The 16,749-nt window shown below is 38.5% G+C and overlaps 1 protein-coding gene across 4 annotated transcripts in view; it reads left to right on the top strand.

Annotated features, from left to right (window-relative positions):
* ESYT2 (extended synaptotagmin 2) overlaps positions 1-16,749 on the top strand; it is an 80,197-nt gene that overhangs the window by 14,239 nt on the left and 49,209 nt on the right. For all 4 annotated transcript variants that reach the window (XM_064637970.1, XM_064637979.1, XM_064637986.1 and 1 more), the window contains exon 2: positions 16,467-16,508. In XM_064637970.1, the coding sequence (XP_064494040.1) occupies positions 16,467-16,508 (42 nt within the window). The remainder of the gene's footprint in view (positions 1-16,466; positions 16,509-16,749) is intronic.

Here is a 16,749-nt window from a genome sequence, read left to right on the forward strand (position 1 = left end):
TCCTAATGATTTCTCAAACGTTGAGCAGTCAGGGCTGTATCAGATGCAGTAAATCATATATGGCAACAGGAACAGTGGATTTGACTTCAGCATCCCTTTAATGTTGAAAAGGAATAAAATTTTGGGGTTTTTTTTTCCTCAGAGGCTAGTTGTACATGGAAAAGCCTTTATCAAATTCTTGAAAATACTTTTCCAGCTGGAAAACTATAGTTGCAGATTAGCTGCTATTTATGCAGATCTCTGAAAATAACTGTGGATTTTACTCAAGGGGTTGATTTCATTTTAACTGTCATCACTGCATTCTTCTAAACTCAAGCGATGTCTTTTGCAAGAAAGCTATTACATGTGATTAAGAGCTGCATACAGATCTTAGACTGCTGAAAATATCTGTTAGCTGTACAGGGCTGGCATTCAGGCCTAAAACAACACAGTCAACAGTAAAAGCTGTTGCCAATCTATTGCCAATTAGCACACAATGAAGTTTGTTGTAGCAAACTGAAATTTAGATACTGAACTTGGGCACCTCATATCAGAGATGCAGGTCTCTCTCTGCCACTTGCCTTCGGTGAATGGGAAGGAGTGAGTGGAACTCTTTGCAGAAGGTCCCTTTTCTCTGTATGGTAAGAACCTACAGTAATGAGGTCGTAACTTCACTGCTACTTTTTGCATGCTTCGATTTAGCAAGGAATAATTTGGGCCTCAGCTGTTAGTTTTTAATTAATGTGTGTAGTAAATATTCTGTTGTAGAACTTCTAAAAAAAATGATTAGCATCTGTTGTAAAATCTGCTGAGGGCTTGGAAGCTGCCAGTGACTTGGCTGCACATATTACTCCCTGTATGAGCACAGGCATTAACTTCTCCTTCAAGAAAAATGCAGGCTAAGGGATGCTCTGCTTAGGAGCAGTCAAATAAAGTGGCATTGCCATGGGCAAGATTTCTTGAAGCTAGATTGTAGGCAGCTGACTGACTATGTGGTTGCTGGCAGTTCACATGGTTGTCTTATAATTTGCAGAAGTTTCTTTTCTCTCACAGAATTAATATTCCGTTTGGGTTTAGGCACTAGGTGTTTGTTTCCACTTAGATCTAGAATTTGCTGAACCTAAATTTAAACATATAGATCCAAATTCATTGGAGTTTGTCTTTTTGATCAGTGCAGGCATCTCCAGAGGACTGTATCTGATCATAAGAGAATTTTCAAAATGTCAGATATACCTATCCAGAGATCCTTATTTCTCTTTATTGATGATAAAGCAGGTGTAGAGTGACTCCTTTATTCTTGGACATGTTAAAGACAGAATTTTGAAAATTAGAGAAGAGTAATGCAGTAGTTGCAATTGCCTACTGATTAATAATATTTGAATCTTAAAAACTGGAAACCTTTGAAATTCCTATTATGCAATACATACATGCATATGTTAAGCCATAAGTAGGTAAAAAGGGTTACTGAGATGTAAAAATAATCTTCCCATTGTCTTAAACTGCAGCCAGATCTAGTGAGTATGATCTGATTATCACAGTCCCAGCTATGCACTGTGCAAGTACCCAAAGTGGGACATTAAGTGCAGATTAAAATGCAGAAATTGTGAGCTTAAGTACCAGTAGAAAACAATTTACAAAGTTCTTAATGTTATGATTCAATTGTAGGTAGTATGTTTATAAAGTGACTGACTATTGCTGTCATTCACAAAAGTGGTATTGATTTATGGGGGCTAGTTTGGATGCTAAATGGGGAAATGAAGGAATACAGCATGTTTGTAATGGCTGAGCTAAGGGCAAACAATATTCAAGAGATCCCCAAATGCTTGAGTTATCTTCAATATTAATGACAGTCAGTAATATGAGAGAAGAAGAGACAGTTTTGTGCTGCATTTATGAGAGGAATAATGTATCCAACTCTTCTTTCTTCACTCTTGCTGCCTCTCTATCCTGTCCATCAAACACTCAACAATTCCAGTAGTCTAATGCTGAAACATTTTTTTGTTCTTTAGGTCAGCAGCTGCACACTTGATTGGACATGGTGTCTGGAAGTGAGTTGATGGTGTTACTGAAAATCTTTGGTATATACTCAAGATAGTAGTTTGTCCACAGTCTGTGCTTCCACTGAAGGGCTGGCTTTGCAACTGCTTCTGTGAAAACTAGAGTATATTCTTTTAAAAAATATAGGAACTCGTCTCTAAACTTATGCAGATAAAATAAGTGAAATGACATTAGAAGCAGAGAAATTAAAATGGAGTATCATTTAAAACAGATATGGCCAAATGTTAAACTTCCCAAAACACAGGGAAAGACAGATTTAGTTTCCAGTATTGTTTTAAAAAATAGCTTAGTTTAGAAAGGGGTTTTGCATTTTTTAGAATTTATGATCACTTACTTTCTCTGGTTGTTACAAAGGAAGAGCTCTTTAACAGAGTCTCAAGAATGTTTTGATGCAGAGCATTGCAAGACAACTATTTCAAAAGACAGTATCGGTGGTTTGCAGTCACAACAGGAGAGAAAGTGTCTGTGTCTGCAGGAAGCTGGAATCTTGGGGGATGTTTCCTGGAACCAGGGCCTGAAGGAATGTTTGTAGGGTGAAGAGGAGTATTGCAAGCTGACAGGACTTTTAATTTTTATTTAGTATTTTTGTATTTACTACCGATTTCTTAAAAGATGTCATCTTCTTGAAACCTGCTTGTTAATTTATTTATTTTTTTAAAAGGGTAAAATGTTGATTTTAAACTCCAGATTTACTACATGTTAGCATTATTTCTTTTCCCATGACTGTTGGTTTGTAAAGACATGCATGGAAGGACAAGTGACTGAACAAATGTTGCTGTGTACACAAGTCAAAGGATCAACAGGACTGTCAAATATCTAAGTGTATTTTAGATAAAATATTACAACATGTAGTGTGTTGAAGAAAAGGTACTGCCTCCCCTTGGGTGCTCATTTACTCATTTGCTTCAGTTCCACTTGAGGGGCTTCATCTTCCTTTTTGCTATGTGTGGACTTTGATATGTTGGAAATTGTGATGTGTCTGGCAGGCACTGTTCATCTGTTTGTGGATGATCATAAATCTTGTAGTGCTGTGAATGGTGTGTTTTGGTATTGAATTCACTTTCTGATGAAAATTATGGTGCAGTTCTTGGGAGACACTGCAAGTGTGGGAGATGTGCAGCTTGCTGGCTGTTACTCTGTACAGATGCCGTGTGTGCCAGCCCAGCAGCACATAGACACATGTTTTCCTCAGAGGATGCAGTTTCAGTAGTGTCCTTTCCTTCTGCAGGATTTGATTTAAGTACACTTACTCTGCTTTTTCTAAAATAGCTTCTTGGATAAGAGGTGCTAAGCTCAGTCATGGGACACATATTCCAGCTGGAAGATAGGCTGTCGAAACAGATCCGTGGTTTGTGTGAATACAAGAATTACAGGCTGTGGGAACAGATTGAAAACATGCTTATCAAATCTTTTCAGTACATAATGAAATTACCTTTTCTGCTTCAAAACCAAGTAATGTTACTGGGTGGGGATTTGGGGGGATTTTTATTTATGTTGAACATTATCTTCTGTCATTTGCTGAGGACTTTTTTCCTCTAAAGTATCTTTTGTTAGCATATAGAGTAAGACTGATACTTAAGGATGAGAATAATAGTTAATTTAGTTGGGAGGCAGCCTGGCTTTTGGTTCCACCTTATAACTCAAACATATGATGTAGCATTCCTAAGTTTAGAAATCTGATTTTGCAGGGAGTTCTTCAGTGTCTTTCCTTAGCAACCCAGCTTAGCAAAACACACTAGAGCTGCCCTTCCTGCTCTGTACTGAGGAATGGTAGCAAACTCCATGGTTTTAAGGTGGAGTTTATAAACAGAAATAGGATAATAGGCCTGCAATTGTAGGGGGTTGGAATTCAGTGGTCAGAGTATTTTCCAGTTACGTATTTCATTGGTCTTGTGTTTTTGGCATGATCCTGCATGAGGATAAGGGCTGTCCTAAAACTCTAGAGCATCAGTTTTGCATTAAGCAAACTTACCTGGTACAAGGGAATTTATAAAATGGAGTTTTTTTGGGTTTAATGTTTGTTTTGTTTTTTTTTTTTGAGAGGCTGAGCCTTTTTTGAAGTAGAAGGGGTGAAGGAGTATGACAGTAGCTGCCGAGGGTCACAGCCATCCTTTGCAGAAGCTGAGAGGATATTCAGGGAAGGATAAGTCCAGTACTATTTTGGTTTTGATTTTTCCTTAGACATCACTTCTGATTGCTGTGTTAGCTGGACCTTTGATCTCGCCCAGTGCAGAAGTTTCTGTGTTATGTGTTTTCAGTGAAATGTGTGATATATTTTGCATATCTTTTTCTAACAAATAACACTGTTCTGTATTCTGTGCTGAGATACAGTCCATTGAGGGGGACAGAATTGTTTTAGAGAGGATAGAGAACAAATCTCATGAACTTTAAAAATTTTAATCTGTACTGATTATTAGAAATAGTGAGCTATAAGAACCTGGTATAAGAATTTGGTTAAATGCTTGAAGGGAAGAACCAGAAAGAGTTACACATGTAAGCTTGTCATCCAATACCTGATGCTATCAGGTTAAGGAGGGCTTTCCTCCCCACCATTTGTTGTCACTATGTTAACTGAGACCCAACTTAAACATTGCTACTCTTTATGGTTTCACTTTATTAGAATGTTCTGCTTTCTATTACTTTCTCAGTGGAGTTTTATAGTTTCGGAGATGGTTAATCACTGAGTATTTACAGGTTCAACAAAACTGCCAGACCATCGGTCTGTACTCTTTATACTCTCTGGATTTTATATACTGAGTTTTTAGTGTTTCAGCTGGAAATGATACAGGGGAATTTTAAAATGCCTATTATATCTTGCATGATTTCTGATTATGTTTAAAAAAGCTTTTAATAGTAAGAATAAGCTCTGACTGGATAGTACTGGTTGCAGTGCAGCATGTGGAAGTTACACACTTCACTGGTGTTGGGAATCAGATTTAGTCAAAACAAGAGTGTGCACTTTTTTTTTTTTGTGTAAGTTCTATGTATAAGCATATAAGTGCTAACTAATGAGTGTATTCTACAGACTTTTTTGACTTCTTAGGATGCAGGTTAACCCAGCTTGAATTTGCATGCCTTGATACTGCATTTCAGCTTGGATATCACGAAAAAGTTAAGTTCTCCATTTTGCTCTTTTGTATTTTCAAATAAAAATTTGCAGTTTGCTCATTCCCAAAACAATAAAAAATGAATGGTGCTTACCTTGTCACAGTTCACACAGATTTATTTCAAATGTGTTGAGAGTTGTGTGTTACATTAAAAAAATAAAAGGCTTGTATATAAAGATTGGGCTTCAGTACATGGAGATTTTTCATGCTAAAGACAGAGAAGAAGATTTAATCTGCCTGAGAAAGAGGAGTCTTGCAGAAGGTGGTCATTATCTTGCACACTTACCTTTCCTGAAAGTTGATGCCCATCTTAGGCCTCCCAGAAAGCCTGTGTGGTTCCCGTGGGGAGATGAGCTGTGTGATCCTGTGAGTGTTAACAGGAGTAACACTCCTTCCTCCCTGCTGAAGGAACCTCCGTGCCAGTGAATCAGAGCTCCTGACTGCAGGGGGAGGAAAGCGGGTAGTGGGTCAGTGGAGTAAAAGGCGAAGAAACCTTCAGTGTTTCAGTCTAGATAGCAACAAGGGTGGCTGACAATTTGGTGCAGAGCCCAGCACTTCTTTTCAGAGCTGTAGACAGTTCAAGGGAGAGTCAGTTGTGCTGTGACACTGGCTGTATAAGCTATTTTGAAAGCCAGTGTTTAGCAGTCCAGAGAGGGAAATTTTTCTTCTGTTGACTGTGAAGAGAATAAGACACTCTGGCATGCAGTGGGGTGGGAACACGCTTGGATTCTCAAGGGAACTGAAAAGGAATTTGTTATAAAGACTTGAATGTATAAAAGAGGGCATATTTTTGAAATGTGACAAATTGAAAATAAGATGCTAATGCCTTTATAATTTTATTTTAAAACTCATAAGCTGGAATTTCAAGGTATTAAGACTTTATCTGGAGAAGAAGAAGACATGGAATTACTCCTGAGAATAAAAGGGTAAAGTCAATGTCAAAAAGGAGTACTGTGCAAGATTTTTTAAGTCGTAAAATTTGGTGAGTCCTCAGAGCTATGGGTCATCCTACGCTTTTCAGCAGTTTAAATGTTTAAAATCTGGATCTCTGCTTTCAGTGATGATTGCAGTGCTTGTGGGAATTTGGAGATGTGCTAATGTGGAGCTGTCATTAAATGTTTTATTTTGTAAACCTTGCATGAATTGTCTTTAATCTGATGTGAGAGCAAGACTTTTATCAGTATAAATGTAGTTCTTGATGTTTTGCTTGTGTAGAGTGTTTTGCTATTCATTTTTTTGAAAAAATTTTTTTTTTCAGGCTTGTCCTGGCCTGTAGTTGGACATCAGCATTTAAAATATAATTGTTATTGTTGTGAATGCCTATTGAAGGTGATACTGGAAAAGGGCCTCCTCCTGTACTAAGAGTTCATAATGAATTCCGGTCCTGTGAATGAGGGAGTAGATAAAAACACTGTTGTAAATGTGAGTAGTAAGCAATCAGAATGTTATACCTAAGTTCTTATAGTTGCCTCACTCTAAAAAGTGATCAACAGCTTTGCGAAAGTGGGAAAAATATGTGTCAGGATATCAGTCTTTTTTCAGAGGTTCTGGATGTTGATCCCGCAGAAGTAGAAGCCATTACAATGTTCCTGCAACTCTAATGCCCCCTTATACCTTCCACTTTTTTATTATTATTATTTTTACTGTCCTGTTGCAGTCCAAACTGAGCCTTGAAAACTTAAAGTGCTTTTTGAGCTTGAAAGTAAAAAATAAATGTGAATACAGTGATCCAGGAAAAATTACAAGGTACTAAACTGCAGTGAAAATAAAGTAGTTTGGTTACAGAGCTGACTTCATCTCTATATTGAAGCCTGTGTTATGATGTATAGTACTATTATACTAGTACTTGAAGATAATTCTGGAGTTAGGGTGCACTCGAAGATGAACCTCTAGTAGAGGACTGAAGGCTTCAAGTTTTCTGCTAACAGCTGAGTGAAGAAAACCTACATGGTCCCTCCCTCTGGCACACATTTTGTGCTGTGTTTAGGGTAGATTCTGCATCCAGATACAACAGAAACCTGTGCCAGTGTAATTCCAGGTGTTTGGAAGGAAATTGTGTAACCTCTAGTGGTAAAGCAAGAGATTTTTGTTTCATGGTCTTTGGGTGGTTAAGCCAGGATGCTTCTGGAAGTTAATGATGATCAGTTTTTACTCTCTAGGCTGAACCCTTTTCCTCAAGTTGGGGCTGCAGAGGCTGAGTGTCAGGCTAGAAGCAGGATTTCCCAGTTCCCTTACTAGCAGACTACTGTTCTGTCACTCTTCCAGAGCAGCTGCTTATAATGCCTGTCCCGGAGGATTTTGTTATGGCAAGCTGCTGCTAAGTAGGAGGTTTCTGGGTGACTTTGTATTGTGGCATGCCTCTTCCATCTCTGCAAAAATAGCAGCACTTAGGCAAATTTTATCTAGTTTTTTGTACTGGTGAGTCAAATTCTTGAAAAGTAGTGCCGTTCTTACAAGCCTCACTGCCACTGTGAGTGAAGCATATTTAATAGATGTTGAAGTGAAAGACATATGGAAAAATTAAACTGCTGTGCTTGAAATGGCTCAGCATCCTTCAGTTCTTAATTGCAGGACTTGCTTCTGGGCTGCTGCTTCATATCAGAGCTCTGGAGCCTCTTTTAGATAGAGTTTTTCTTTTGCAAATACAGCATTATTTTGTATTGCCAAAGACATTATTTTCCATAGAAACTGGGGAGAATGTCCAGGTGAGAATATACTGGTGGTGTTGCAGGGCTGCAGAGGGATGGATTCTGAATCCTCAGCTGCAAAAACTATAAACTGACCATTTTGGGGGGGCTGATAGCAAAAATTGGAGGATTGTTAATTTTCTAAATGCTATCCTAGTGAATTCTGTAATGAGAAGGAAAACAGAGGGATAACTTTCTCAATTACAGTCTTATGTATGTATTTAGTATATAATATATTTTTTAAAACAACCTAAGCAAAGTAGCATCTTTGTATCGTTTAAATGAGAAATATAGGTGTGTTTATAGGCCTTTGCAAAATGCAAAAAAGCATTAAATATTTTGAATTCATTTTATGCTTTAATTCTAGCACAGCAAAAAGGGTGGATGTGGGATCTGTCAGTGTAGTTTGGGCTTTACTGAGGTTCAAATGGTGTGTGTGGGTAGTGGTGGCTCTTCTTATAGTGCTGCTGCCATTGGCAGCATTTTAGAAAGGCCTGTTTTGTGCTAGTTTAGCATGACTTTAAAAGACACAGCCTGTGCGCTGCTAGTAATTTTCCTTGTCTCCCAGATATAGTATCTACGAATGTATGCTAGGAAATATGTCCTTCAGGACATACCAGGATGCTGAAGTGTCCTGTGAATATGAACTCCTGTGTCTTTCAGGTTTGAACTACTCAGTATATTAGTAGATCTTTCTTTTAGATCTGTAAGAAGCAAGGGAGAGAAACAGAGGTAACAGAAGGCTGCAAGGAAATAAAACTTTCAATACCGTATAAAGAATCTCAGTTTTATTACTTAAGGTGTATTAATTTAATTGTAGTAGCTTTCCTGTGTTAGCATTGAACCCCGGAGGTGTTGAAAAGCCGTTTGTTTCAGAGTTTCTACAAGCACCAGCTTGTTTTGTGTTTAGTTGCTGGGCTGTTGAAGAAATTACTTTTCACCTTGGTGCTCACAGTGACTCTGAAGCAGATAGCTCGGGAGGCAGTGGGGAATATGGGAGTGATTGTACTGGAAAACTTGTTCTCCAAGCCGTCTGTAATTTGTTGTGGCACCTCACGGGACTTGCTGAACTCATAGAGGCAGCTCACGTGGGATGGCAGTGTTTGTGCTGGAACAGTGTTTTGGGAACATTTGGTGAGATACCAAGTATGTGTTTCTAATGCCACTCTTGTCTTATAGGTGCAAATCTGACTTGAAGGACACGTAATTACTTTTTTTTTGTAAAGGATTATTTTGTTTTCCAATGTGTTGTCCAAGCACTTAAATGGCTTATGTTCCAGTTTATAAATAAATACAGTCCTTAACCTTGCTTGGTGTTACAGCTGTTTCTTCCATTTGTTTCCACTTTTTCCAATTTATTTTGAGGGTTTATAGTGATCAGAGAGCCATGGCAAAAACTCTGGGGCCCTTCCCCACCTCCTTCATCGCTGTATCTTACTCTGTGTGTGTGTGTGCAGATCGCCTGTAATGATTCTCAGGGAAACTGCTTCAAGAGTTGTTGCTTAATGCCCATACTGAAAACATACAGCTTTTGTAATGCTGATCATCAATTTTGCTACGCAAAGACTAATCATTTTAATATATTTAAAACTGCAAACACAAAAAACGCCTCCCAAGGCATGCGAAACAGAAACAGAGTCAGGTTACCAGAAGCAATGGAAATAGCAGTTTTTTGTTAATTTAGTAACGAGGGCCTGTGGTTAACTGCAGGATTTTTGAGGAACCCTCATTATTAGCATTTACCCTTCTCTTTCAGGAGTACTGAATCCTGCAGCTCTACAACAGTAAATATTTTGTGGGATTTTCCTTGTAATTCAGAACGTGAGAGCTAAGAGTATTTCTGGCATTGGTAAAAGTTAGGAAAATTGCTAGGATAACCCTGGAAGTGAATTATTGAAGTGACAGGAGACAGCCTGGCTGCTCTGCTTTCCCTTCCAGCCCCCCCTTCTTTACCTCCTATCAGAAAGGAGCAGTCATCCCCCAGTGTGGGTTTCAGAATAAGCCTCTTCAGGTTGTGTCAAATAGCAGAAGACTTGGCATCGATCCCTCTGTGGAAAGGAACAAATAGTTCACCTACTGCTGCTCCTGATTTTTTCAGAGAGAGAGGGGATTGCTGGCTGGAATTCATGGGATTAAGCCATTAGCCCTGCTCAACTCTGTTTTACCTAAAATGTCCTTAGGCCAGCCTGCTTTACCAACTGGAAAACACTGGAGTGAATAGCTGTTAAATTGAGCTTGAATATCACTATATGATGCTATTTATTCTACACATGCTGGGATTCTTCCTAATTCTTTTACTAAATTTCTCTGGCCTTTTTGAGTTACATGTGCAGTGAATTTAGACAAATTAAGCTGTCAGCTATAATTCAAAGGATAGTTTAATTTTAGCTTCTGTTGTTTCTTTGCCACACCACCTGGCTTTAGGCTTAATAGTTAAATAACTGGTTTTGCTGTGCATTTAGAAGGGGGTTTAGAGAACCTAAGTTAGGCTTCTGTCCTGAATTTCCTTCTGTGGGATGCTTTCCCCATCCACTGATGATGCATGAAGAGACTATGAAAACTTATTATGATACCCTTTTATATTTTTACATTTAATCTAGACAAATATGCTTTTGATAGAGGGGAGGATTTTTGTATGTAATTTAGCTTTCCAAAATAAGCAGAAGGGATTGATATCTAATATGAGAGATATTTGTGAAATAGCTGGAAAACGGTTCAAGAGTACTTAGCTGCACTGTAACTGTGTCAAAGAACTTGGTTATATTGTGTGACCTTATAATTAATCAAAAAGTTATTGGTATAGTTTCTTTAAGATTTGCATCTGGAACTACAAATAATAAATGCAAATGGAAGGAACAAGACATAACTCTGACCCAGATAAGTATCTGTTAAACATGGCTATTATAACACATAATATACATTATTTTTAATGTAGAATATGGTGGGCTGGAGGGGACCCATTGGGATCATAGAGTCCAACTCCTGGCCCTACCCAGAACACCCCAAGAATTACACCATGTGCTCGAGAGTGTTGCAATTCTTACCTTTAATCCTTCAGTGTGTGGGGGGGAATAGAAGGGAAAAAACCTAATATACAGTGGTGTGAGAGTTTTGTTTGCGTTTTTTTATTCGTTGGTTTCTTTAAATGTAATCTGCTTTTATAGCTGCCTTTTCTTACATAGCTGTAATACATAATTCATGAGAAAGTTGGTGGTTTGTAGGAAAATAAGTTTTCATTTTATGGAATGCTCAACACTACCAGTAGTATTCTGTGTCTAGCCTTGTTTCCTTAGAAAGTAGCAGATGATAGTCTGGGCAGAAAACTGAGTCAATTTAGCCAATATGAAGAGTAGGCAGAGAGTCTGAAAAATAAAATAATTGTGGGTAAGAAACATTTCTGCTGTTATTACAGTTACTGTAGTGGGTTTCTTTTGTGTTTGTTTTGTTTTATTGTCTTCCAGGACAGAAGAAGGAACTGCATTCCTTGGGCTTTTTCTGGTATTTTATTGATCATTACAAAAAATTCTGTGTTCTGAATTGAGTTTTTGACAGCACAGGATTTGAGCATATCAGAAATAGGAAGTAATCATGAGAATTGTTTAGAGCTGAGCACAAGCAGTTGTGTGAGAAAGCCCAAACATGTATTTTTAATGTGCAGAATCACATCTTTTGAGCACCTCCAAGTATTTAGCGAGATAATGTTTAATAGTAGAACATTCCTAGAACATGTCTTTGGTGTTGAACATGGTCATTAGGGTATTTCTTGCAACAGTTCTCTCTTGTTATATTTTGCTTTGAATAATAAATTACTATACCAGGTGGTTGAAATGGGACAGTACTTGCCAAATCTGCATGAGCAATTTCATAACAGAAGCCAAGTGGAAAATGTTTTCAGTCTTTAAGTGCCTTTGCTGAAATCTTGACTTCTATCTCTTTCTGTCAGGCTTGTCAATAGATTTTATACAAGAATTAACAGGTTTTGCACATCAGTTAGTCTGATTATTGCTTCTGGCAATAAAATGTTTGTGTAGTTGCCTCAATGCTCTTCTGTTGCTCCTGACTGATCCAGAGGACCAGCTTCCACCCCTCAGGCTTTCTCCTGTTGTCTGTGAATAAGATTGTGTTTGATATCAGAAACTCTTAAAGTGAAATATGATTTTGCCACTAATATTTCACTCACATAGCAGGCTAAAAATGCATGGAATTGGTAGATTAATAAATATTTATTCTTTGTTTTCAGACAAATTGGCTTTAGAGCATCTACAGATTAAATAAAACTCAACTTTTGATTCAAGGTTGGCTGGATTGAAAATTTCAGAGTCTTGGAGATGGAAAGTTTTATTCTTTTCTCTCTGTTTTGAGTGTCAGAGAAGCCACCGAATAAAACTGAATTATGTTAAAAGTTGAGTGAGCAGAAAAGCAAGGATGAGAAAGGAATGAAAAACAGGAATGGAAGATATAATTCACTGTATTATTTTTTGCCTATTGTCACATCCAACTGCAGAAGCAAACTAGACATATAATTAAGGAGTTGGCTTAATACCAACTCACATAACAGTAGGAGCATGATAGGTGTGGCACAATAAAGGAAAAGCAATTATTAAATCTGTGGAAAAAGTAAGAACCATGTCCTGTTAATCAAGGTCTTTATAAGACTGTACAGTAGATAAAATCAAAAATTAATAAATTAGCATATGTGGGTAGATATTAGTATCTGTCACCTCTTGCTTATTTCCCCACCTATTTGAAGTGTTTCTGCATAATTCTGGACTGAAGGGTGCTTGATAGGTGCAAGAGAGAGATGCTACCTCTTTTTCTCATTCCAGATGGATGTACTGGCTGTCAGCTGTGTGCACGGTGCAGGGAACGTGGGCTGTGCCTTGGGGAGTTTATAATCTGAATATGGGAAGTTGGATCACCCTGTAGAGGAAAGTGAATTTCATCTGGGCTGAGGTTATATTTAGAATGGGAAGCCTCTCTCAGTCTAGTGTGTCCCTTCTCTTGAATGTCAACTGGATACTTGTACAGAAGACTAAAAATGAATTGTGAACATGACAACTGTTACATCTTGCATTACTCACAGCAGGCAGGTTTCCTTTTGGTATTTTCATGAATTTTCTTTCCCTTTCCTCATCTGTGTGTTTAATATGTTGTTTCTTTTTATTTTGTTTTGTTGCTGTTCATTGCAATGGCTGTAGAATCGTAGAATCATTTAGGCTGGAAAAGACCTCTAAGAACATAGAGTCTAATCATTAATCTAGTACTGCCAGCTCCACCACTAAACCATGTCCCTAAGTCCCACAGCTGCCTTTTCTTTTTTTTAGTACCTCCAGGGATGGTAGCTACCACTTTCCTGGGCAGCCTATTTCAACACTTGATAACCCCTTCCATGAAAAAACTTTTCCTAGTATCCAATCTAAACCTCTCCTGGTGCAGCTTGAGGCCATTTCCTCTCATCCTGTCGCTTTTTACTTGTGAGGAGAGACCAACCTGGCAACAACCTCCTTTCAGGTAGTTGTAGAGAGCAATGAGGTCTCTACTGAGTCTCCTTTTTTCAGGCTGAACAATCCAGCTCCCTGGGCTGCTCCTCCTAATACTCGTGCTCCAGACCCTTCCCCAGCTTTGCTGCCCTTCTCTGGACGTGTTCCAGCACCTCAATGTCTTTCCTGTAGTGAGGGACTCAAAACTGAACATAGGATTTGAGGTTCAGCCTCACCAGTGCCAAGTACAGGGGAACAATCACTGCCCTGGTCCTGCTGGCCATACTATTCCTGATGCAGGCCAGGATGCCATTGGCCTTCTTGGCCACCTTGGGCACAGGCTGGCTCATGTTCAGCTGCTGTTGACCAGCATCCCCAGGTCCTTTTCTACAGGGCCACTTTCCAGCTGCTCTTCCCCCAGCCTGTAGCACTGCAGGGGGATGTTGTGACCCAAGTGCAGGACAGAGCACTTTGCCTTGTTGAACCTCAGACCACTGGCCTCGGGCCATCTATCCAGCCTGTCCAGATCCCTCTGTAGAGCCTTCCCACCCTCCAGCAGATTAACACTCCCACCCAACTTGGTGTCATCTTCAAACTGACTGACAGTGCCCTCATTCTCCTCATCTAGATCACTGATAAAGACATTAAACAGGACTGAGCCCTGGGGAACACACTTGTGACCGGTCACCAGCTGGATGTCATTCCATTCACTGCCACTCTCTGGGCCCGGCCATGCAGCCAGTTTTTTACCCAGCAAAGGATGTGTCTGACCAAGCCATGAGCAGCGAGTTTCTCCAGGAGAATGCTGTGGGAAATGGTGTCAAAGGCTTTACTAAAGTCTGAGTAGGCACAATTCACAGCCTTTCCCTCATCCACTAAATAGGTCACACTGTCACAAGAGGAGATCAGCTCCATGACCTTCCCTGGCACCAAGGTCAGAGTGACAGGACTGTAATTTCCTGGATCCTCATTCTGGCCCTTCTTATAGATGGGGGTTACATTTGCTGACTTCCAGTCAACTGGGACCTCCCCAGTTATCCAGGACAGCTGGTAAATGATGGAAGGTGGCTCTGTGAGCACTTGCACCAGCTCCCTCAGTACCCTTGGGTGAATCCCATCCAGCCACAGAGACTTGTGTTTGCCTAAGTGTGTAACACTTTCTTCTTGCATTACATAATTCTTGATTCTCCTCTGGTGGAACAGCTCTTCAATTCCCACCCTGTGAACATCATTGCTCGCTCTCCTAAGCAAATCAGAATGAAATATTCATATTGGTCCAACATCATACATAAGTGATAAGTCATTATTGAGAATTGGCACATCTTCTGTCTGCAGATTCAGAAGGTAAACATTTTAGAAGAAAGATCAAAATGTTACCATTAGCATTGGAGTTAACGGTGTTGATTCTTTTTGTTCCTTTAACTTTTTGACCACTGGAAGCAACTTGAGAACCCTGCAAGACAAAAACTGAGTGTAAGCTCTGTTCATGTAAGTTCATGTACATACAGTACCTGCTTGTGTTGCAAATGCAAAAAAATTGTGTTTTGTTTTTTAAAAATGCAAAAAAAAAAGTCCACAAAACCCTCTAAGTACAGAGTTCTGACATTCTACCCACCCTAATTTTCTAGGAAATTAATTCTAAATAAATAAAATATAATAACATTGTTCCCAAACTGCTCCATCTGTTATTAATAATTCTATTTTTTGAACTTACGTAGTAAAATAAGTCATATTGGTTTTTTTTTACAGTGAAGCAGATTATTGGATGGTTTTGCATCGCTTTTAATGGTTTTGATGGATATGTGATATACTTGAAAAATGTAATTTGAAAAGATGCCAAGAGCCTCTCTTGACAGTGGAAGACAAAATAATTTGTAATTCTTTAAGAATCTGTAAAAACATAGGACTTTGTTATGGACTTGGGAATACTGGAAAAAAAAAACAGACTAGAGGAATAACTGACAATATTGATAATGCTGCAGGGGCCAATCCTCCAGCATAGCTAAAACGTGAAGGCTTAGATGAAATTAAGTGCTGCTCTGATGGTAAATTGAGTATATGAAGAATATGTTAGTGCTGACTGTTAAGGCAAGAATTGAATAAAAACTGAAAAAAGAAGTCATTAATGGGGCTTGCTTTCAAATTCGACTTGTTGAAAATGCAGTTTAAAAAGTAGGTATTTCACTGACTGTTCACATTTGAGATATGCATAATAAAAATAACTGCTGGTAAAGCCAGTGGTACAATCTGTTGTGCTACGAAGAGATTAAGACTTGGCAATTCAGTTAAGTAGAGACATGGCTTCACGAAAGTCACTATATGTAGGTCATTGGTTTTTAGTGTGTTCAAAGGCTCTTTGTGCTTGAGGAGTGTGATCTGCATCTCATTCTAGAAGCTGTTTCTAAAGAAATGTTTTTTAACTTGGCTTCTACTGAACTTCAGGTTTTTGGGGGTTTTCTGTATGTGTGAAATGTAAAGCTACTACTGTGCTCTCCTGTGTCTGGAAAACTGCGTCAGTTCTTCCATCATTTCATTGATGTTTTCTTGTTGTGATGGATACCTTCTGTCCTGCATATATACTATCACACTGCTGTTTCTTACTGCTTTCTACGGTTGTTTAAGAAAAAAAAATCACTAAAAATATCTTTTGAAGGTCTTTGGAACTTAAATCCACTTTCCTGAGCTTCAGCTTCACTGATGCAATATTTCTAGCTATGATTTATTGATATTGCAGAAGATGTGGCGTGAATGGAAGGAAGTAGAAGATTCTGTCAGTTGTGTCTCATGTTAAAAGCCCCTGAAAAGCATGTGTTAAATTTGGTTGACACAGGCTGTATCAGCTATACTTGCCTTTTTTTTTTTTTTTTTGCCTTTTTTTAAAGTTTGTTTATGGTGTTACAGCAATACTTTATTCCGGATGCTACTGTTAGATACAAGTCCAAGTATACATTTATGTAGTTCAGAAATGAGTTCATATTTTAATGTGCTTGAATGCTAATACTCAAGAATGTTAACTACTTAATATGTTGTTTACTGTTTACATTGCTTAGGGAGATGCCTGAGCTTTCCTGTTTTCTAAATGTCTGGACACTGTTAACTAAAAAGTGTTTTGTGTTTGTATTAATTTTGGTTTGTGTTTGTGTTTGGTTTTTTAGGTCCATTTTCCAGACACAGAGAGGGCAGAATGGCTCAACAAGGTAAGGGGTTAGACATTAGCATTGCTTCCAAATGGGAAGAGACAGGAGGGAAATCTGAGATTAAAATAAAAGGCGAGGCAATAATCAGAGAACAGAATAGTTTTAACTTCATGTGCTCTTTATACACTTGAATTTTCTGGTTGTTGATCCCGTTAGTCACAAGAAAGATTAAATCTATTTTCATGCTCTTGAAATTGTGAGTTTTGTAAATGATTTTAAGTAGCATTACAGTAATGACAGC

Source organism: Pseudopipra pipra, chromosome 1 (genome assembly GCF_036250125.1).
Source record: "Pseudopipra pipra isolate bDixPip1 chromosome 1, bDixPip1.hap1, whole genome shotgun sequence".
In the NCBI taxonomy this organism is placed as follows: domain Eukaryota; kingdom Metazoa; phylum Chordata; class Aves; order Passeriformes; family Pipridae; genus Pseudopipra; species Pseudopipra pipra.